The sequence below is a fragment of the Procambarus clarkii genome, chromosome 19 (assembly GCF_040958095.1).
Source record: "Procambarus clarkii isolate CNS0578487 chromosome 19, FALCON_Pclarkii_2.0, whole genome shotgun sequence".
Lineage (NCBI taxonomy): Eukaryota > Metazoa > Arthropoda > Malacostraca > Decapoda > Cambaridae > Procambarus > Procambarus clarkii.
In genome coordinates, this window is record NC_091168.1 from 34,925,879 (window position 1) to 34,948,777 (window position 22,899).

At 46.2% G+C, this 22,899-nt stretch overlaps 1 protein-coding gene across 5 annotated transcripts in view; it reads right to left on the reverse strand.

Moving 5' to 3' along the window:
- Positions 1-21,665, reverse strand: part of Ptp69D (Protein tyrosine phosphatase 69D) — a 107,777-nt gene extending 86,112 nt beyond the window's left edge. For 4 of the 5 annotated variants that reach the window (XR_011229127.1, XR_011229126.1, XR_011229125.1 and 1 more), the window contains exons 1-2: positions 21,175-21,665; positions 1,140-1,241 (exon numbers count right to left, since the gene is read on the reverse strand). Coding sequence is in view for 2 of the 5 variants with exons in the window: in XM_045741117.2 (XP_045597073.1) it covers positions 1,140-1,227 (88 nt within the window). In the remaining 3 variants the exon portion in view is untranslated. The remainder of the gene's footprint in view (positions 1-1,139; positions 1,242-21,174) is intronic. The other variant, XM_045741118.2, reaches the window with a different exon arrangement.
- Between the last annotated feature and the right edge of the window lie 1,234 nt (positions 21,666-22,899).

A 22,899-nucleotide genomic window follows, 5' to 3' on the forward strand; every position in this document is an offset into this window, starting at 1 on the left:
CTGCCATATCGTTTAACAACCAGGTACCCATTCACTGCTGGGTGACCAGATGCGTACAGTTAAGGCGTTACACGTAGTTAATCCTCCTTGGCCATGATAGAAACCCAGCCCAAATCGCACGAAGCATGGGGCGAGTGAGTTACCACTGTACCACGGGGACTGTAAACTGCACCAGGCAGGACAAGAGAAGGTGCTTTTGTACGGATTGTGCCTATGACACCTCTACTCTTCACTGGTTCTATTATGCATTACCTCTTATATCTTTAGCTCCACTATCTTGAGGTTATCTTGAGGTGATCTCGGGGCTTAGCGTTTCCATGACCAGGTCCTTGACCAGGCCTCCTTTTTGTTACACATCCCCAGGAAGCAGCCCGAAGCAGCTGTCTAACTCCCAGGTACCTATTTACTGCTAGGTGAACAGGTGCATCAGGGTGAAAGAAACTGCCCATTTGTTTCCGCCTCTCCCGGGGATCGAACCCGGAACCTCAGGACAATGCATCCGAAGCGCTGTCCACTGAGCTGTCAGACCCTCTATGTTGCTATTCCAGTGTGCAAATTTGGGACTTGGGCTTCCAGTACCTTCCATGTATACAGTATATTATTTGATAAGAACAGAATGTGTCTACGTCACCTTAACTATCACTCACTAAATTTATTCTTACTTAAGTATCAATTCTGTTAATTATTGTTTTACTTCTTAAAACCTGAAGATGAAGCCTTAAATGTAAACTTAAATTCTAAAGGAAAACATAGCGAGAACAGAACAGGCAAGGTTAACACAGAGTTAAGGAGGAAACGATTAATGCTTCCAGCTCAGTATTTTCATATAAAACACATTTATGTGGCGCAGATCTCAATTCACCACAGCTATATTCAGCACCACATTTGCTGGTGGATAGGATGTACCTTTTTGCCCCACCACCAACTGACTATGTATTGCATTTACATTCATAGTTATGTTGTCACCTACAAAACCACTTGAAAAATCACTTTAAATACCAGTAAAATACAACACATTCAGCGCCTTGTGCTTCACTCTTGCCAATTTTCCTTACTGTTCAAGCATCCTCTCCATGTATGCAAATGTAAAGAAAGCACATATAAATAGAATTACATAATTTGACCAGTATGGAGCTTACCTGTAGGCTGTGTGAGGGGTGCAAAGATGAATATAAGTGGTATCAGGTGAATGGCCATTGTGGCACCCATGCTGGCTCTCTCTATCATCAATGATACAGAGCCTGAAACAAAAATACTGAATTAAGTTTGTTTGATTTATCAAGCTTTCATCAAATGCTGCCCACCTTTAAAACCCCTGAAATGTGCATATCATGAGAAGATCGACCCATAGTACACATATGAGGTTACCTTGAGGTTACCTTGAGGTGCTTCCGGGGCTTAGCGTCCCTGCGGCCCGGTCGTCAACCAGGCCTCCTGGTTGTTGGACTGATCAACCAGGCTGTTGGACACGGCTGCTCGCAGCCTGATGTACGAATCACAGCCTGGTTGATCAGGTATCCTTTGGAGGTGCTTATCCAGTTCTCTCTTGAACACTGTGATAGGTCGGCCAGTTATGCCCCTTATGTATATTGGAAGCGTGTTGAACAGTCTCGGGCCTCTGATGTTGCAACATTTAACATGATGAAGCAACATTTAAAACTCATGCTGATACATACACAAGGTTCCCAACTGGTAATCGAGGCCTCCAGTAAACATCTACCATCTCCAAGAGAGAGAGAAAAAAAAGAGAACAATTTCTTGACATTTTTTCCTACACTTAGGGCATGATTTTTAACAATACAGGTATAGATAATGTAGATAATGCTAGATTTATCCAAAATGCATTTCAAGGGTTAATAGTGAAGTATTTTATAACATTTAAGTTACCCACAGATGCTAACCAGCTTTTCTTTTTTTGTTTTACCAGTTTTCTATTTTTGTTCTCTAGTTCTTGACCCCCATTAACCAAAGCATGCCCAGGTAATGGAAGTTAACTCCCATTATTCATCAAGTCTGTAATTTGATAGCAATAAAATCCAGCGTTAAATGTAATAAAACACCTGGTAGGGCCTCCACCAGGTCACCAGGATCCACCAAAGCCTCTTTCTGGTAGGGCCTTGGTGGATCCTTGCTGCTTCTCACTCCGATGGCTTCCCCCCTACTGAGCTGCATCAGTTATATGAGTCCTGTATGGCTTATCAGGGAACAGAGCTAGAATCTTACCCCTACCCCCCCACCTCATTGAAGCAAAAGGAGCTGGGAATTGTTACGATCATCCTAACCAAAACATCTAGAAAGTAAGCGAAGCAATACAGGCAACCAAACGATGACTTAAAAACAAGCTCGAACTCTCTTAGTTATGACTGAACACCTACAGTTTTTTTTTTTTGATAGGGATATTCCCATATGGGCCCTAAGCCTCTAACCGGCCCACTAAATGTTAATTGTTTCTCATTTCTGTCTTTCTTAGATGAAGGATGAGTATTTAAGACTCGTATGTTGGCGATTGTAACAATCCTGTGTTCCCTGTCTCTCTATGTGAGGAGAGGCCTGGTTTTGGTCCCCAGTACAGTACCTTACCTTGAGGTTACCTCGAGATGGTTTCGGGGCTTAGCGTCCCCACGGCCCAGTCCTCGACCAGGCCTCTTCATTGATGGACTGGTCAACCAGGCCGTTGGTTATACATAATTCCTACGGCTGTCAATGTGAATCGGTGGTAATCAACCAACCAGTCCTCTTACAAATTACGTCTGAATTTGGTCGTTTGCCCGTATGGCCATAAATGAACGTAATTTGAATGTAAAGAAAATTTAAAATAAATTTTGGATTTTTTTTTTCTAAAACAGTAAGGTAAGGGTCCTCTGGTAGGTTAGGAGGTTATAGGTTATCTTGAGATGATTTCGGGGCTTTTTTTTAATGGCCCTGCAGCCCAGTCCTCGACCAGGCCTCCACCCCCAGGAAGCATTCTGTGACAGCTGACTAACACCCCAGGTACCTATTTTACTGCTAGGTAACAGGGGCATAGGGTGAAAGGAACTCTGCCCATTGTTTCTCGCTGGCACCTGGGATCGAACCCAGGACCACAGGATCACAAGTCCAGCGTGCTGTCCGCTCAGCCGACCGGCTCCCTAGGAGGGTAGGAAATTCTCCTAAAGTTTCAAAACGTCATAAAAAACATTAATTGAATGTTTCCTCTCCTAACCTTACCGAGAAAGCCAGAGGACTCAAACAGAAAACGGGATAGTCCATCACTTTCATGAGCTGATTTCATTTCAAATTACTGTATGTCCATTTTTGGCATTTTGGAGCAAATAAACCACGATTTCACAGAAATCTCAAGAACGGTGAAGAAGGTTAGGTAGAGAAATAGAAACAATTGAACTAAAGCTACAAGAATCATACAAAACCCAGGAAAGGCAAAAAGAGCAAAAGGCCATCAGTGAAATAGAGAGAACTCTGAAATATTTTTTCCTGCTATGCAAAATCAAGATAAAGAACCACATCTAGTATCGAGCCCCTGCGAAAGGGAGATGGAACTTTCACAGATGACAACAAAGCAATGAGCGAAATACAGGGGTACCTCAGTTTAAGAGTTTAATCTGTTCCTGGAGACGACTCGTATTCCGAAAACTCGCATTCCGAAGCTAATTTCTCCATAAGAAACAATAGGAAATGAATTAATCTGTTCCTGACTACCCCAAAAACCCCACATCAAACAATTTTTATACCTAATTCATCTAAATAAACCTACAAAACTATGTTCAAGCTATTACTTACCTTGCTGTTGAATGCTGTAGGCGTATGGAAGATGGTGAGGAGGGGGGAGGAGAGGAGTTACTGATTGGAAGGGGAGTCCCCTTCCATTATCTCATCAGGCAGTGAGGACTTCACTGGTGAGCACACTCTGGCACATTTTGCCTGCATACCACTAGGACTTGTTTGTCTTACTAAGAATCTGTCTAAAGACACTTGTTTTTCCCTACATTTTAACACTTGTCTGTAGTAAGACATCACATTGTCATTTAAAAGGTCAATGCAACGGCCTGCTACAGCTTTATCTGGGTGAGTTTTTTCAACAGAACTTTGCAGTTCTTCCCATACTTCACACATTTTCTTAATCAAGAAGGGACATCCTCTACTGTCTCTACTCACAGCTATTTTCTTAGGTTGAACCTTACCAATGGCTTTCTTGAGACCCATGGCGAGATATATAATAACAACTTTTATGCTCAAATGACCAAAAAAACGACATAAAACTGTAAATCCTTGTGAAGAATTCAGGAGGGATAGTCACTGGGCGGGAGACAATGGTAAACTGAGGGGCGGAGGGGCGACAATTGCCGTACCACCATGCGCTAGTCGGCCTGAACGCGTATCAACAAACTCGCGTTCAGAGGTAACCCTCACCTTCCGAGACACATTTTCCGAGGAAATCCGGCTCGTATTCCGAAAAACTTGCATACAGGGACACTCGTGTTCCGAGGTACCACTGTACTGATGAATCAATACAACTGTTTTCAGTGAGCCACTAAACACACTGAAGACTGATAACCCAAATGAATTTTTCATGGATATGATACCAACATCAAATCATACACCAGATGTCACCCTATCCCTACTGAATTTTGAAGAAGCCATAGACAGTATGCCTATGCACTTGGCACCAGGCCCTGAATCTTGGAACACTATATTCATCAAGAACTGTAAAAACCACTGTCGCAGGCCCTTCACATTCTTTGGAGACAAAGCCTAGATACTGCCATTATCCCTGACCTATTAAAAACAGCAAAGATAGTGCCACTCCATAAAGGAGGAAATATGGCAGACGCAAAAAATTACAGACTGATAACACTAACATCGCACATCATAAAATCTTTGAGTGCGCGCTAAGACGTAAGATCACAAAATGCATGGAATCACAGCATCTCCATAACCGCGGACAACATGGCTTCAGAACAGGGCGCTCTTGCCTATCACAGTTGCTGGACCACTATGACATGGCATTAGATGCCATGGAAGACAAACAAAACGCTGATGTAATTTACACAGATTTTGCAAAAGCTTTCGACAAATGTGACCATGGTGTTATTGCACATAAGATGCGTTCAAAAGAAATTATCGGAAAAATAGGCAGATGGATCTACAATTTCCTGACTAACAGAACCCAGTATGTAATAGTCAACAAAATAAAATCTGGACCATCAGCTCAGAGATGGTCCCCCATCTAAAGAGCTCAGTCCCCCAGGGTACTGTCCTTGCTCCAGTACTTTTTCTCATCCTCATATCAGACATAGACAAGGACACAACCTGGTTGATACCTGGTTGATGGGGTTCTGGGGTTCTGGGAGTTCTTCTACTCCCCAAGCCCGGCCTGAGGCCAGGCTTGACTTATGAGAGTTTGGTCCACTAGGCTGTTGCTTGGAGCGGCCCGCAGGCCCACATACCCACCACAGCCTGGTTGGTCCGGCACTCCTTGGAGGAATAAATCTAGTTTCCTCTTGAAGATGTCCACGGTTGTTCCGGCAATATTTCTTATGCTTGCTGGGAGGACGTTGAACAACCGCGGACCTCTGATGTTTATACAGTGTTCTCTGATTGTGCCTATGGCACCTCTGCTCTTCACTGGTTCTATTCTGCATTTTCTTCCATATCTTCTGATCTTTTCTTCCATATCTTTCTTCCATTTCTTCTGACGACTATCTCCTTGTTCTCACGAAGGCTCTTAGCTGCCGCTTTGAGCTCGGGGGACAGTATGGTGCTTCTGTAATTGCCTCGATTCTTTCCTCCTTCCGCAATAAGTTCTGCTTGTAAGATGATACAGTACCTATAGTACTGTATCATCCTTTGCAGATGACACTAGGATTTTTATGAGATTAGACAACAGAGGACATGGCAAACCTCCTATCAGATGTAAATCAGGTCTTTCTATGGGCTACAGAAAATAATATGGTGTTTAACGAAGATAAGTTTCAGCCCATGCACTACAGAAAAAATAAAAATATAAAAACGGAAACCACGTACCACAAAACGGAAACCACGCAGTCAAATCATAACATAGAAAGGAAAGGCAATGTAAAGGATTTGGGTGTACTGATGTCGGAAGACCTTACCTTTAAAGAACACAATAAAGTAGTCGTCACAACTGCAAGAAAAATGACAGGTTGGATAACAAGAACACTAGAGATGCTATACCAATGATGATACTTTTCAAGACGCTAGTGCTCTCTAGGGTGGAATACTGCTGCACAATGACAGCCCCTTTCAAAGCTGGCAAAATTGCTAACCTGGAGAGCGTGCAGAGATCCTTTACGGCTAGAATCCACTCAGTAAAATATCTAAACTATTGGGACCGACTAAAGAGCCTAACTCTGCTCGATACCTGCTTGATTCCGTTCTGGGAGTTTTTCTACTCCCCAAGCCCGGCCCGAGGCCAGGCTTGACTTGTGAGAGCTTGGTCCAACAGGCTGTTGCTTGTAGTGAATCTGAATTCTCTTGAGTGCAGGCAGGAGATACATAACAATTTACACATGGAAAATAGTAGAGGGGCTGATCCCAAACCTGCACACACAAATAACACTACATGCGACCAGAAGGCATGGCAGGATGTGCAAAATACCCCTGTTGAAGAGCAGAGGCGCAACAGGTACTCTGAGAGAGAACTCTATCAACATCAGAGGCCCGAGACTGTTCAACACTCTTCCACTACACATAAGGGGCATAACTGGCCAACCCCTCACAGTGTTCAAGAGAGAACTTGACAAACACTTCCAAAGGATACCTAATCAACCAGGCTGTGACTCGTACGTCAGGCTGCGAGCAGCTGTGTCCAACAGCCTGGTTGACCAGGCCAGCAACGAAGAGGCTTGGTCGACGACAGGGCCTCAGGGTCGCTGAACCCGAAAATCACCTCAAGGTGACTATATCCATATTTTCTCTAGATTAATTCTAACACTTTCATGAACTTGACCTGTACTTACCTGTAGTAAGGTTTGGGAGTAGTTCTGTACCACCCAAGCAAAGAGCAATAATAGGCTAAACTAAAATGGATACTTTCCTTACCATTTCAACATTAATTTTCAACTTCCCTCAACCTTGGACCAGGGCATTGTCTTTTCTGCCTATTCACATACACGACCATTACCTCATTACATTAGCTCTTTTGAAATAATGTACTCTCACCATTGTTCCAATACCTCACTTAACTTGAACAAAAGTAAATATGTAATCATCAAAAGAAGGCACCAAGCCTTGAATAAGACTTGAGAAGACTTCCCTAGACTACCAACCAGAAGGCCTGATCAGAGACCGGGCCACAGGGATGTTAATCCTCAGAATCACCAAAAGGAAAGGAAAGGTAGATGTTTTATTTTCTCAACACTTTTCTCTCCAGTTGATATTTACATAGATTTTCACTTAACTATTTTTCCAATTTCTTATCAGCTTCTTCCCCTACTAGATTTAACCACAATCAATATTTTTATTTCAATTGATATTCCCACTATACTACTGAAGAGACTTGTGGTGGTTATAGGAGTGGTAGCTGTAGTGGTGGCTATAGTGGTTGTAGTTGTAGTAGTTATGATAGCTATTTGTAGTAGTAGTGCTAGGTGTCTGGGAAATGGTGGAAGGAATATGCCTATCGGATAAATGTCTTCAAGATAATACAACACAGAATATAAACATTATTATTTCTGCACAATCTACAAGGTAGGCCTATCTGTACAGAGGATACCTAATACTACTAATACTATAACATGTTACCCTTATCAATCACATACTCCTAGTTCTAGATAATACCGCTTTCAAAATAGCTCAATGCTTATCCTACAATTTAACTTATTTTTCAATTTTGGCTTCCTCGTCTCTCTCTGTGCCCCCTCCAGAGCCTCCTTACCACATGGGCCCGATGAGCACCACGAGCATAGGACGAGTTCATCATGGAAGCAGAATGCTTAAATATTTAGGTCTTGTTACAAGCACATTTATATAATAAGTGATCTGGGATTTTTACAAATCCCAGATTTAGAAAAATTCACAATTTAGTGAATATGAATTCAAAGCCAGGGGAATGTGTCAAGATACAGATTACAGTTATGGGGAAAAACAGGAACGAAAACGAATTGTACGTCTTAGTAGATATGATGGATCAGCAGATGAGGTACTTCTCATTAAAACCGAAAAATTCAAAGTGGAAACTTTCCTCCCTATTCTGAACGCACTAATCTTTAAACTGACAAAATGAGCAGAGGCTTATTCACAGATTGGAAATCTGTTTTCTTTTTTCAGTGAATTGAAAACCATTGCTTCTGATGCACTAAAGGAAAAGTGTAAACATCCGGCTAATATGTATTACAAAGACCTGAATTATGATGACCTTTTAAATGAATGTGAGCATCTCAAACACTACACAGCTCTTAATGAAAACTGTGACTCTCTCCCTGCACATACAAAAAAATAATTTTGGACAAATTTGAAATCTGTATTCCCGAATGTTGAAATTGCACTAAGAGTGTTCATGTGCATGATGGAGACCAACTGTACAGGAGAACATTCTCTTTCAAGACTGAAACTTATAAAAAAAAAAAAAAGACTGCTTCGTAGCACAATGGGGCAGCATCGTTTGAACTGGCTTTCACTCATGTACATGGAAAACCATTGACTTCAAGCCAATGACAAAACCATTCTCTGAAAAGAAATGTCACAAATGCTTGTTATAATAAAAAGTTTGTAGTACCTGTAATTTCATACTGTGTCATCTAATCTGTGTAGCGTACTGAGTATTATTGTGTTTTTCAAGCCTTGTGTATTGTTTAAATATTTATCATGTTGATTAATTGTTGTTTAACACCATGTTTTTAATGTTTTAACACCAGTTTTGTTGAAGTACATAAAATAAATATATGTTTAATATCACTGACCATTTACTTTTTATTCCTGTGAGTGGTTGTCGTAGGGGCCCCAGCACACTAGTTTGCCCAGGGGCCCATAATGCTGTTACAATGGCCCTGGACCTCCCTGCCCCCCCCCCCCCACCTCTCCTTTGCTTCTGCAACATTTTTATTCCCACTGACATTCACTACTGTCATTATTCCTCCACTGTAACATAATTGATCAATAATCCTTCTCCAGGCTTATTTATAGATTAATAGACATTCAAAGGAGATATTTGCCAAAAAACTAAACACATTGAAGAAAATTCCACAACAAACAGCGTAGTGTTTGAACGTGTCACTTCCCTTCCGCCCACATCACCTGCCACGATCTCATTTCCCACTCTTGCATTGATTTTCCCTCATACAATGGCCTTTCTATATTTATTTTCTCAGCTACAATGACCTATCTTCATTTGCTTTCTCTGCTACCATAACTTTTCTATATTTTCTCTGATATAATAACTTTTATTGTCCCTGGTATATTGACATTTGTTTATATGCCTTGGTACAATGATCTGTCTATTTCAACTCTATTATCCTCTAATACAATGTTATTTCTATATTTTTCCCAGTGCAATAACCTTCCTTTCATCCTTGTACAGTATAACAAAATTGCCCCATTTCCACTTTACCAAGCATGCCTTCCTGATGGCCTGTATAGAACTCCTATTATTAATTAATTAGGTAAAAAAAACCAATCACCTTACACCAGTCATAACCTGGTGTAGTGGCCCTAACCTAACCTAGCACAGTAAGCCTAAGTGGAGGCAGCAGGCATAGGATTACCTAGGTTGGGAAGCTTAAACTTAGTTGGGCTGCCTAGACCAACCAAACCTAGTGTGGTAGGCATAACCTATTGGGGCCTCGTTTAGGCCTGGGCCTAACCTAGGCTATCATAGCAATATTATCCTAATCAAAATTAGTAGCGAGAGAGCTAACCTAGAATGGCAAGCTTAGGGACACATTTGCCATTTTGGGAAGTTTGCCAGTTTAAAATATAAAACAGCAACAATGTTTCCTGCATCGTTCAATAAAACATGTCCAACGAATCACGGGAACATGTCCATATACACCACAATGATATGCTAATATAGTAGAAACAAATAACCATTAACAAATAATTGTAGATACGCACGATACTTAGGAGAATCATATGGAAAACAAATTGTTATATGTCAACATAAAGATGCTTTAATTAATAAATAATAAATTCTTTCCGGCAGATCTCAGATCCCCCAAGGTTTAGGTTGACAAGCTGGAAGACATCTTGGAAGAATAATGTGTCTGACGATGAGTCACAAAGGAGCTCAGGAATCTGTACTGTTGATTGACGGTCGAGAGGTGGGACCAAAGAGCCAGAGCTCAACCCCTACAAGCACAACTAGGTGAATACAACAACGTGAATGAAAAGATATGACACTTGATAATGGTCCAGGTCGGACCGAAACGTATTGTTGTTGTTTTAGATTCAGCTACTCAGAACATAAGTTCCAAGTAGCACGGGCTATGGTGAGCCCGTAGTGGACTTACCTGGCACAGGAGCGGGATGAGTAGCACGGGCTATGGTTAGCCGCGTCTCTGTGTGGTCGTTTCTTTATTTTGTAATGAGAGTTTCAGTTGTCAATAAGGTTTCCAATTACCGGCGCGACAAACGCCGTATCGTCGGGACCTCAACGGACACATTAACTGTTAAGGCTCACTGGTTCCCATGATATATGGAGCTCAACGTGAAGATTTCGATCTTCGGAAATGGTTGGAGACCCCAAAGATGATTGATGACTTACATTACACAGTCGTCAATAATGTTCCTTCCCAGCCATTAACCTAACTATAATGACCAACATGATAACATACTCTAGTCCTGAAGTAGACATATATACTCCTTAAAGAGTATATTTTTCTTAAGATATATACTCTCGGTGCATGTACTGAGCCACGAGTGATACCAGACAAGGAATGTGGAACTAAAACTATAATAATAATTGAGTAATATTGACCTGGGAGTTGCCGGTAGACGATAGACTGGTGGAGTAAATAATTCTGTGATGATGATGATTGATGAAGATTAAGCCACCCCAAGAGGTGGCACGAGCATAAATAGCCACTAAAATAATTATATCCCTTTTGTTGTTTAAGATTCGCTACTTGGAACAAAAAGTTCCAAGAAGCACGGGCTATGGTGAGCCCGTAATTCTATCCCGCCGACCTTGTATTAGTCAGGTTGCAAGAGAGGTAAGGTAAGGTGGCAGGGGATAGAAATGGCCTAAGCTACTCTATCCCTTTGAGATGTATTTTATACTCAATAAACGTACTTGAACTTGAGGTAAGGTGTTGCTGCTCGGTAAGGCATGGCCGTTACCTTCCTAATCCATTGTCCAATCGCCTGCTAGTCCAGTTATCTTATGTCAAGACCAACGCACTTAATTCTTATATTCAAGCCTGCCTTCCCAGGGTAGGCCTATCTCCTCATAATCTATTAGGCCGTGTATGAATTGTGTTTGCTTGTGGGATCCCCTCCCGTCCTCTCTATAATCTGTCATATGACATTTTGACCTATTTATTTCCGGCCAAACTCATTTACGGAACCAACAACGGATAGGTAAGTGAGCCGCCGGTTAATATTCCTGCTGCTGTTGTTCTTTAAGATTCAGCTACCAGGAACAAACAGTTCCAAGTAGCACGGGCTATGGTGAGCCCGTAGTGGACTTAACTGGCACAGGAGCGGGGCTGTAATATTCCTGTGGAAACCTCTGTAAATAGTGGCCGTTCAGAGGAGTACAGGTTTATGGTGTGCTCTATGATTTAGATTTAACCAAGCGATTAACAGTTAACAACATCGTCACTATGAGCACTATCTAAACAGGCCGATGGCTTGGGTAGGCATAATCTAGTGTGATAGGTTTAACCTATTGTGGTATGCCTAACCTACTGAGGCATAACCAATTGTGGTTTCAACCTAACCTACTGTGGCAAACCTCACTTAGTATAACAGGGCTAACCTAATCATTTGTGGGAAAAAATAGAATATAACCTGGAGTGGAAGGTCGAACCAAGTCTAATGGAATAGGCCTAACCTATTGAGGGAGAGGCTTAACCTACTGTGGGAGAGGCTTAACCTACTGTGGGAGAGGCTGAACCTACTGTGGGAGAGGCTTAACCTATTGTGGGAGAGGCTTAACCTATTGTGGGAGAGGCTAAACTTACTGTGGGAGAGGCTGAACCTACTATGGGAGAGGCTAAACCTACTGTGGGAGAGGCTTAACCTACTGCGGGAGGCTTAACCTACTGTGGGAGAGGCTTAACCTACTGTGGGAGAGGCTAAACCTACTGTGGGAGAGGCTAAACCTACTGTGGGAGAGGCTAAACCTACTGTGGGAGAGGCTAAACCTACTGTGGGAGAGGCTAAACCTACTGTGGGAGAGGCTAAACCTACTGTGGGAGAAGCTAAACCTACTGTGGGAGAGGCTAAACCTACTGTGGGAGAGGCTAAACCTACTGTGGGAGAGGCTAAACCTACTGGAACTGGATAAGCACCTCCAAAGGATACCTGATCAACCAGGCTGTGACTCATACGTCAGGCTGCGAGCAGCCGCGTCTAACAGCCTGGTTGATCAGTCCAGCAACCAGGAGGCCTGGTCGACGACCGGGCCGCGGGGACACTAAGCCCCGGAAGCACCTCAAGGTAGGTAGGTAGGTAGCTACTGTGGGAGAGGCTTACCCTACTGTGGGAGACTGAACCTACTGTGGGAGAGGCTGAACCTACTGTGGGAGAGGCTTAACCTACTGTGGGAGAGGCTTAACCTACTGTGGGAGAGGCTTAACCTACTGTGGGAGAGGCTTACCCTACTGTGGGAGAGGCTAAACCTACTGTGGGAGAGGCTTAACCTATTGTGGGAGAGGCTTACCCTACTGTGGGAGAGGCTAAACCTATTATGGGAGAGGCTTAACCTACTGTGGGAGAGGCTTAACCTACTGTGGGAGAGGCTTAACCTATTGTGGGAGGCTAAACCTACTGTGGGAGAGGCTTACCCTACTGTGGGAGAGGCTAAACCTACTGTGGGAGAGGCTTAACCCACTGTGGGAGAGGCTTAACCTACTGTGGGAGAGGCTGAACCTACTGTGGGAGAGGCTGAACCTACTGTGGGAGAGGCTTAACCTACTGTGGGAGAGGCTTAACCTACTGTGGGAGAGGCTTACCCTACTGTGGGAGAGGCTAAACCTACTGTGGGAGAGGCTAAACCTACTGTGGGAGAGGCTTAACCTACTGTGGGAGAGGCTTAACCTATTGTGGGAGGCTAAACCTACTGTGGGAGAGGCTTAACCTACTGTGGGAGAAGCTTAACCTACTGTGGGAGAGGCTTAACCAACTGTGGGAGAGGCTTAACCTATTGTGGGAGAGGCTAAACCTACTGTGGGAGAGGCTGAACCTACTGTGGGAGAGGCTTAACTTACTGTGGGAGAGGCTAAACCTACTGTGGGAGAGGCTTAACTTACTGTGGGAGAGGCTTAACCTACTGTGGGAGAGGCTTAACCTACTGTGGGAGAGGCTTAACCTACTGTGGGAGAGGCTTAACCTACTGTGGGAGAGGCTTAACCTACTGTGGGAGAGGCTTAACCTACTGTGGGAGAGGCTTAACCTACTGTGGGAGAGGCTTATCCTACTGTGGGAGAGGCTTAACCTACTGTGGGAGAGGCTTAACCTACTGTGGGAGAGGCTTAACCTATTGTACTCACCTAGTTGTGCTTGCGGGGATTGAGCTTCGGCTCTTTGGTCCCGTCTGTCAATTGTCAATCTACTGGTATACAGGTTCCTGAGCCTACTGAGCTTTATAGGATACTATATAGATATTATATTGTGGGATACCTATCATGGGAGAGGCCTAACCACACCTAACGTGGGATAGGCCTAACCACACCCAATGTGAGATAGGCCTAACCACACCTAACGTGGGATAGGCCTAACCACACCCAATGTGAGATAGGCCTAACCACACCTAACGTGGGATAGGCCTAGCCACACCCAATGTGAGATAGGCCTAGCCACACCCAATGTGAGATAGGCCTAACCACACCCATCGTGTGATAGGGCTAACCACACCCATTGTAAGATAGGCCTAACAACACCCAATGTAAGGTAGGCCTAACCTAGTCAGAAGGAATAACCTGCTTTGGGAGACCTGATCTAGTCTAGCAAGCCTAACATAACCAAGTGGGCAATCCTAACAGAACCTTAGTATGGCAGGACAAATTGTGGTTGGCCTAACCAAACAGAGTGCGGCAGGCCTATGTATATCTGGTTTGCAAGACCTACCTTAGTGAGAGACTTTACCAATGTGGTAGGCCGAGCCAAACCAAGCATGGCCGGCATAACCAAACCTACACAACCCCTCCACGCTCCCACCCTTCACCGTACCAAGAACGACACTCACCATCTACACCACTTGGACTGGACGGTAAGACGACGGTCTCGCTTCATGCAGGTCGGCGTTCAATCCCCGACCGTCCAAGTGGTTGGGCACCATTCCTTCCCTCCGTTCCAGCCCAAATCCTTATCCCTTCCAAGTGCTATATAGCGGTAATGGCTTGGCAATTTCCCCTGATAATTCCCTTCCCTCTCTCATCACGAAAACGAAACCTAGTGTGACAGACCTAACCAAACCAAGTGTGGCAGGCCTATCCTAGTGGCAGTCATAACCAAAAATAGTTTGGTAGGTCTAACCAAAGTTAGTGTGACAAGCCTAACCAAACCTTATGTGGCCAACAATCAAATTTGGTGGTGCTGGTCTAACCTGGTGTGACATGTCTAACCTAACTTAGTTTGGCAGACATAACCTAGTGTGGTAGGCCTAAAGTATTGTAGCAAACTAAACCCTATTGTGAGAGGCTTAACCTAATATGGCAGGCAAAACCAAATCCAGTGCAACAGGCCTAACCAAACATAACTCAATAAGGGGGTAATCAAACATACTACAACTGGCCTAACCATAGTATAAGGCCTAATAAAAATATAACATACCTGACCAAACCTTCTGCAACAGACCCAACATATTGTGACACTGGCAAAACCAAACAGTACGACATGCCTAGCCAAGCCTAAAGTGTCTGGTCTATCCAAAACCCTAGTGTTTCAGGCCTAAACAAGCCTGGTGTGACAGACCAAACTAGACCTATTAGTGCTTACCTATTAGTGACTATTGGGAACTTGCAAATAGTCACTTCCAAACCTATTGGAAGTGACCCCCCCCCCCCACACCCCCACTCACCCCCCCCCCCCCCCCGTCTCTTCGACTCCATTGCTCACCAAGTCCCCTTTGTCCTAATTCTGTTTAATTTAAATGCGCTTCCTTTATCCACTTTCTCTATTTCCCCTCAAGAACTTGTATGGAGTTATCATGTCCCCTCTCTATGTCTTCTCTTCAGAATGTGAGGCTGGGTTATCTCAACCTGTCCTCAAAGCTGAGGCCTCTCAGTGTGGCAGGCGTAACCAAACCTAATGTGGTAGGCATAACCAAACCCACTGTGGCAAGTCAAACCAAACCTAATGTGATAGGTTTAAACCTAGAGTGGGTCTAACCAAACCTAGTGTGGCAGGTCTAACCAAACCTAGTGTGGCAGGCATAACCAACCCTAATGTGACAGGTCTAACCAACCCTAATGTGACAGGTCTAACCAAACCTAGTGTGGCAGGTCTAACCAAACCTAGTGGCAGGTCTAACCAAACCTAGTGTGGCAGGTCTAACCAAACCTAGTGTGGTGGGTCTAACCAAACCTAGTGTGGTGGGCCTAACCAAACCTAGTGTGGTGGGCCTAACCAAACCTAGTGTGGTGCGCCTAACCAAACCTAATGTGACAGGTCTAACCAAACCTAATGTGGCAGGTCTAACCAAACCTAATGTGGCAGGTCTAACCAAACCTAGTGTGGCAGATCTAACTAAACCTAATGTGGCAGGTCTAACCAAACCTAATGTGGCAGATCTAACCAAACCTAGTGTGGCAGGTCTAACCAAACTTAATTTAAATTAAATTAATGTGGCAAGTCTAACCAAACCTAGTGTGGTGGGTCTAACCAAACCTAATGTGGTGGGTCTAACCAAACCTAATGTGACAGGTCTATACAAACCTAATGTGGCAGGGGTAACCAAACCTAGTATGACAGATCTAAACAAACCTAATGTGGGAGGTCTAACCAAACCTAATGTGGCAGGTCTAACCAAACCTAATGTGGCAGGTCTAACCAAACCTAATGTGGCAGGTCTAACCAAACCTAGTGTGGCAGGTCTAACCAAACCTAATGTGGCAGGTCTAACCAAACCTAATGTGGCAGGTCTAACCAAACCTAATGTGGCAGGTCTAACCAAACCTAGTGTGGCAGGTCTAACCAAACCTAATGTGGCAGGTCTAACCAAACCTAATGTGGCAGGTCTAACCAAACCTAATGTGGCAGGTCTAATCAAACCTAGTGGCAGGTCTAACCAAACCTAATGAGGAAGGTATAACCAAACCTAATGAGGTAGGTCTAACCAAACCTAATGTGGCAGGTCTTATCAAACCTAGTGGGGCAGGTCTAACCAAACCTAGTGGGGCAGGTCTAACCAAACCTAGTGGGGCAGGTCTAACCAAACCTAGTGGGGCAGGTCTAACCAAACCTAGTGGGGCAGGTTTAACCAAACCTAATGTGGTAGGTCTTATCAAACCTAGTGTGGCAGGTATAACCAAACCTAATGTGGCAGGTCTAACCAAACCTAATGTGGCAAGTCTAACCAAACCTAGTGTGGCAGGTCTAACCAAACCTAGTGTGGCAGGTCTAACCAAACCTAGTGTGGCAGGTCTATCCAAACCTAGTGTGGCAGGTCTAACCAAACCTAGTGTGGCAGGTCTAACCAAACCTAGTGTGGCAGGTCTAACCAAACCTAGTGTGGCAGGTCTAACCAAACCTAGTGTGGCAGGTCTAAGCAAACCTAATGTGGCAGGTCTAAGCAAACCTAATGTGGCAGGTCTTATCAAACCTTGTGTGGCAGGTCTAACCAAACCTAATGTGGCAGGTCTAAAAACCTAATGTGGCAAGTCTTATCAAACCTAAGGTCTAACCAAACCTAGCGTGGGAGGCCTAACCTAACTAAATGTGGCAAGCCTAATCTATATTGGCAGTCCTAACCTAATATGGCAGGCCTAATCTATATTGGTGGGCCTAACCTAGTGTGGAACGTCCATCTAGTTGCTCCCTAGAGTGGACTATTATTGTACAATAACAACCTGGAGACCTGGTGGACCAAACTCTCACAAGTCAAGTCTGGCCTCGGGCCGGGCTTGGGGAGTAGAAGATCTCCCAGAACCCCATCAACCAGGTATCAACCAGGGGTATCATTCAAAACTGGATAAATTGCTGACCTGGAGAGCATGCAAAGATCCTTTACTGCTAGAATTCACTCTATAAAACATCTAAATTACTGAGAGTTTTTAAGTGTGAGGCCTAACCTACAGTGGGAGATCTAACACAGGGTGGGAGGCCTAACCTAGTGTGGGGGTCTAACTATGAGTGAGAGGCCTAACCTAGTGTGGAGGTCTAAGAGTGAGAGGCCTAACCTAGTGTGGAGGTCTAACTAAGAGTGAGAGGCCTAACCTAGTGTGGAGGTCTAACTAAGAGTGAGAGGCCTAACCTAGTGTGGAGGTCTAACTAAGAGTGAGAGGCCTAACCTAGTGTGGAGGTCTAACTAAGAGTGAGAGACCTAGCCTAGGCTGGGAGACCAAACACAAGGTGGAAGCTAAACACAAGGTGGGAGGCCTAATCTAGTGCTGGAAACCTAACCTAGAGTAGAAGACTTCACCTAGTGAGAGAGACCTAACCAAGTCCAGAACTAGCCTAACATGGGAGCCTTAGTGAAGGACTTAACCTAGTATGGAAGACTTTGCGCAGGAGACCTAACCATGTGCAGGAGACCTAAGCATCTGCAGGAGACCTAACACAGACCTGAGCTAGTGTGGGGAGACCTAGTACAGACCTGAGCTAGTGTGGGAGACCTAGCACAGACCTGAGCTAGTGTGGGAGACCTAGTACAGACCTGAGCTAGTGTGGGAGACCTAGCACAGACCTGAGCTAGTGTGGGAGACCTAGCACAGACCTGAGCTAGTGTGGGAGACCTAGCACAGACCTGAGCTAGTGTGGGAGACCTAGCACAGACCTGAGCTAGTGTGGGAGACCTAGCACAGACCTGAGCTAGTGTGGGAGACCTAGCACAGACCTGAGCTAGTGTGGGAGACCTAGCACAGACCTGAGCTAGTGTGGGAGACCTAGCACAGACCTGAGCTAGTGTGAGAGACCTAGCACAGACCTGAGCTAGTGTGAGAGACCTCGTACAGGCCTGAGCTAGTGTGAGAGACCTAGTACAGACCTGAGCTAGTGTGGGAGACCTAGTACAGACCTGAGCTAGTGTGGGGAGACCTAATACAGACCTGAGCTAGTGCGGGGAGACCTAGCACAGACCTGAGCTAGTGTGGGAGACCTAGCACAGACCTGAGCTAGTGTGGGAGACCTAGCACAGACCTGAGCTAGTGTTGGAGACCTAGCACAGACCTGAGCTAGTGTTGGAGACCTAGCACAGACCTGAGCTAGTGTGAGAGACCTAGCACAAACCTGAGCTAGTGTGGGAGACCTAGCACAGACCTGAGCTAGTGTGGGAGACCTAGCACAGACCTGAGCTAGTGTGAGAGACCTAGCACAAACCTGAGCTAGTGTGAGAGACCTAGCACAGACCTGAGCTAGTGTGAGAGACCTAGCACAGACCTGAGCTAGTGTGGGAGACCTAGCACAGACCTGAGCTAGTGTGAGAGACCTAGCACAGACCTGAGCTAGTGTGGGAGACCTAGCACAGACCTGAGCTAGTGCGGGGAGACCTAGCACAGACCTGAGCTAGTGTGGGAGACCTAGCACAGACCTGAGCTAGTGCGGGGAGATCTAGCACAGACCTGAGCTAGTGTGGGGAGACCTAGCACAGACCTGAGCTAGCGTGGGAGACCTAGCACAGACCTGAGCTAGTGTGGGAGACCTAGCACAGACCTGAGCTAGTGTGAGAGATCTAGTACAGACCTGAGCTAGTGTGGGAGACCTAGCACAGACCTGAGCTAGTGAGAGAGACCTAGCACAGACCTGAGCTAGTGTGGGAGACCTAGCACAGACCTGAGCTAGTGTGGGAGACCTAGCACAGCCCTGAGCTAGTGCGGGGAGACCTAGCACAGACCTGAGCTAGTGCGGGGATACCTAGCACAGACCTGAGCTAGTGCGGGGAGACCTAGCACAGACCTGAGCTTGTGTGGGAGACCTAGCACAGACCTGAGCTAGTGCGGGGAGACCTAGCACAGCCCTGAGCTAGTGTGGGAGACCTAGCACAGACCTGAGCTAGTGCGGGGAGACCTAGCACAGACCTGAGCTAGTGAGAGACCTAGCACAGACCTGAGCTAGTGTGAGAGACCTAGCACAAACCTGAGCTAGTGTGAGAGACCTAGCACAGACCTGAGCTAGTGTGAGAGACCTAGCACAGACCTGAGCTAGTGTGGGAGACCTAGCACAGACCTGAGCTAGTGTGAGAGACCTAGCACAGACCTGAGCTAGTGTGGGAGACCTAGCACAGACCTGAGCTAGTGCGGGGAGACCTAGCACAGACCTGAGCTAGTGTGGGAGACCTAGCACAGACCTGAGCTAGTGCGGGGAGATCTAGCACAGACCTGAGCTAGTGTGGGGAGACCTAGCACAGACCTGAGCTAGCGTGGGAGACCTAGCACAGACCTGAGCTAGTGTGGGAGACCTAGCACAGACCTGAGCTAGTGTGAGAGATCTAGTACAGACCTGAGCTAGTGTGGGAGACCTAGCACAGACCTGAGCTAGTGAGAGAGACCTAGCACAGACCTGAGCTAGTGTGGGAGACCTAGCACAGACCTGAGCTAGTGTGGGAGACCTAGCACAGCCCTGAGCTAGTGCGGGGAGACCTAGCACAGACCTGAGCTAGTGCGGGGATACCTAGCACAGACCTGAGCTAGTGCGGGGAGACCTAGCACAGACCTGAGCTTGTGTGGGAGACCTAGCACAGACCTGAGCTAGTGCGGGGAGACCTAGCACAGCCCTGAGCTAGTGTGGGAGACCTAGCACAGACCTGAGCTAGTGCGGGGAGACCTAGCACAGACCTGAGCTAGTGAGAGACCTAGCACAGACCTGAGCTAGTGTGGGAGACCTAGCACAGACCTGAGCTAGTGTGGGAGACCTAGCACAGCCCTGAGCTAGTGTGGGAGACCTAGCACAGCCCCGAGCTAGTGTGGGAGACCTAGCACAGACCTGAGCTAGTGCGGGGAGACCTAGCACAGACCTGAGCTAGTGCGGGGAGACCTAGCACAGACCTGAGCTAGTGCGGGGAGACCTAGCACAGCCCTGAGCTAGTGCGGGGAGACCTAGCACAGCCCTGAGCTAGTGCGGGGAGACCTAGCACAGACCTGAGCTTGTGCGGGGAGACCTAGCACAGACCTGAGCTAGTGCGGGGAGACCTAGCACAGCCCTGAGCTAGTGCGGGGAGACCTAGCACAGCCCTGAGCTAGTGCGGGGAGACCTAGCACAGACCTGAGCTTGTGTGGGAGACCTAGCACAGACCTGAGCTAGTGCGGGGAGACCTAGCACAGACCTGAGCTTGTGCGGGGAGACCTAGCACAGACCTGAGCTAGTGTGGGAGACCTAGGACAGACCTGAGCTAGTGCGGGGAGACCTAGCACAGACCTGAGCTAGTGTGGGGAGACCTAGCACAGACCTGAGCTAGTGCGGGGAGACCTAGCACAGACCTGAGCTAGTGTGGGAGACCTAGCACAGACCTGAGCTAGTGTGGGAGACCTAGGACAGACCTGAGCTAGTGTGGGAGACCTAGGACAGACCTGAGCTAGTGTGGGAGACCTAGGACAGACCTGAGCTAGTGCGGGGAGACCTAGCACAGACCTGAGCTAGTGTGGGAGACCTAGCACAGACCTGAGCTAGTGTGGGAGACCTAGGACAGACCTGAGCTAGTGCGGGGAGACCTAGCACAGACCTGAGCTTGTGCGGGGAGACCTAGCACAGACCTGAGCTAGTGCGGGGAGACCTAGCACAGACCTGAGCTAGTGCGGGGAGACCTAGCACAGACCTGAGCTAGTGCGGGGAGACCTAGCACAGACCTGAGCTAGTGCGGGGAGAGGTAACTAGTGCAGGCGTCGTGGGAGACGGTGATCTCACCTGGATGAAGCCTCAAGACGCTCCGGGGACCGAAGGCTGGCAGTAGAGAGGAGTGCCATTCACAGCCAGGCAGCCAGGGCACACCACGATGCCTGGCGGGTGGCCGCGGGTGGCAGGAGGGCCATGGGTGCCTGCGAGGCCATGGGTGGCAGCAGGAGGGCCATGGGTCACAATTAGTGCCTCGCTGAGGGGGGGGGATAATCTTTTGACTCACTGTCACTCACTCCAGGAGGCGTCTCACACACGCGTACGCATTAATCCATTCTTCCTCGCTTCAGGTTTATCTTACGCCCTTAATTTGTGGTCGGTGGGGCGGTGTTGACCGTCAGTGCGGGTCTCGGAGGCTCGCGGCGGGGTTTTAAAGCCGCCAAATGGGTTAAAATGGGTGAAAATGGTGTTTGTTTACTGTGGCAGGGAAGGACAACAACACGGGTTAGAGAGCACTGGAGCCCCCTGGCGGCCGCCCGGCCAAGGTGCGGGGCGGCGGCTCCTCCACCACTCTCTCCAACACTCCTCCACTCTCTCTTCCCCCCCCCCCTCCCTCTCTCTCTCTCTCTCTCTACACTCACTCTACAAGCATCTCATTATTTAATAATAGCCCTTTTAATTCATTAACTCCACCATCAGCTTATATCCTGGACCAATCCGCCAGCAATTTTCTCCAACACTTCCTGGCGAGCCTCTGCCTCTCTCTCTCTCTCCACCACCCCCAGCAATGGCAGTCTCCACCCCTTATACAATCATTTCATTGTTTGGTACATCTCCCTGTTATTTCCTCCCTCCACAACCTTCACCCCCGTGAAGAATATAGTCAGTGTCTCCCAAGTCGATACATTGAGCGGTATATAGATGGGGGGAGGGGACGGAATTGAGGGATTTACATTCTTCATTTTATACAAACTATAGCCTTATACAATATATATATATACTTATACAAGCTAATGTTTCTAGTTATAAGTTCTACTTCCAGCGTCTTAAACGATTTAATTGTGCAATATTATGATCCTAACACAGATGATATATAAATTAAATCTTACAAAGCCCAAAATGTGGCGGTAATGATATAGTTTCATATATTAAGTATATGCAGTTGTATATAAATTACACCTAAACTGTATATGAATGGTTGCCACATGCATGGTGAATATTAGAGTTTATTGGTGGCACCATATATGCACAGCGCATGTTATATATACTTATATTAGCAGTTTTTGCACCCAATATACCCTATCCTGTGAGCGGTAGTTTATTGGCCACCTCATATTCATCCTGTGAGTGATAGTTTATTGTCCCCCTCATATTCATCCTGTGAGTGATAGTTTATTGTCCCCCTCATATTCATCTTGAGTGATAGTTTATTGTCCACCTCATATTCATCCTGTGAGCGGTAGCTTATTACCCACCTCATACTCATCATATGAGCGTACACAGTTTAGTGTGCACCCCATACTCATCCTGTGAGCGCTAATTTTCCGTCTCATACTCATCCTGTGATGGTATAGTGAGCGCTTGTTTATTGTGCAATTCGTACTCATCCTGTGTGATTGTTTATTGTATTTATTGTACGGTTTCAAGCTCAACAAGCCACAATTCAGGACTGAGAACGTGAGATGCTTTTTCACCAACAGGGTTATAAACCCGTGGAACCGCCTACCCGCCGGAGCCGTAAATGCCAAAATTCTGTTAACTTTTAAAGTACAACTGGAAAAGATCATCAAGGCAAAT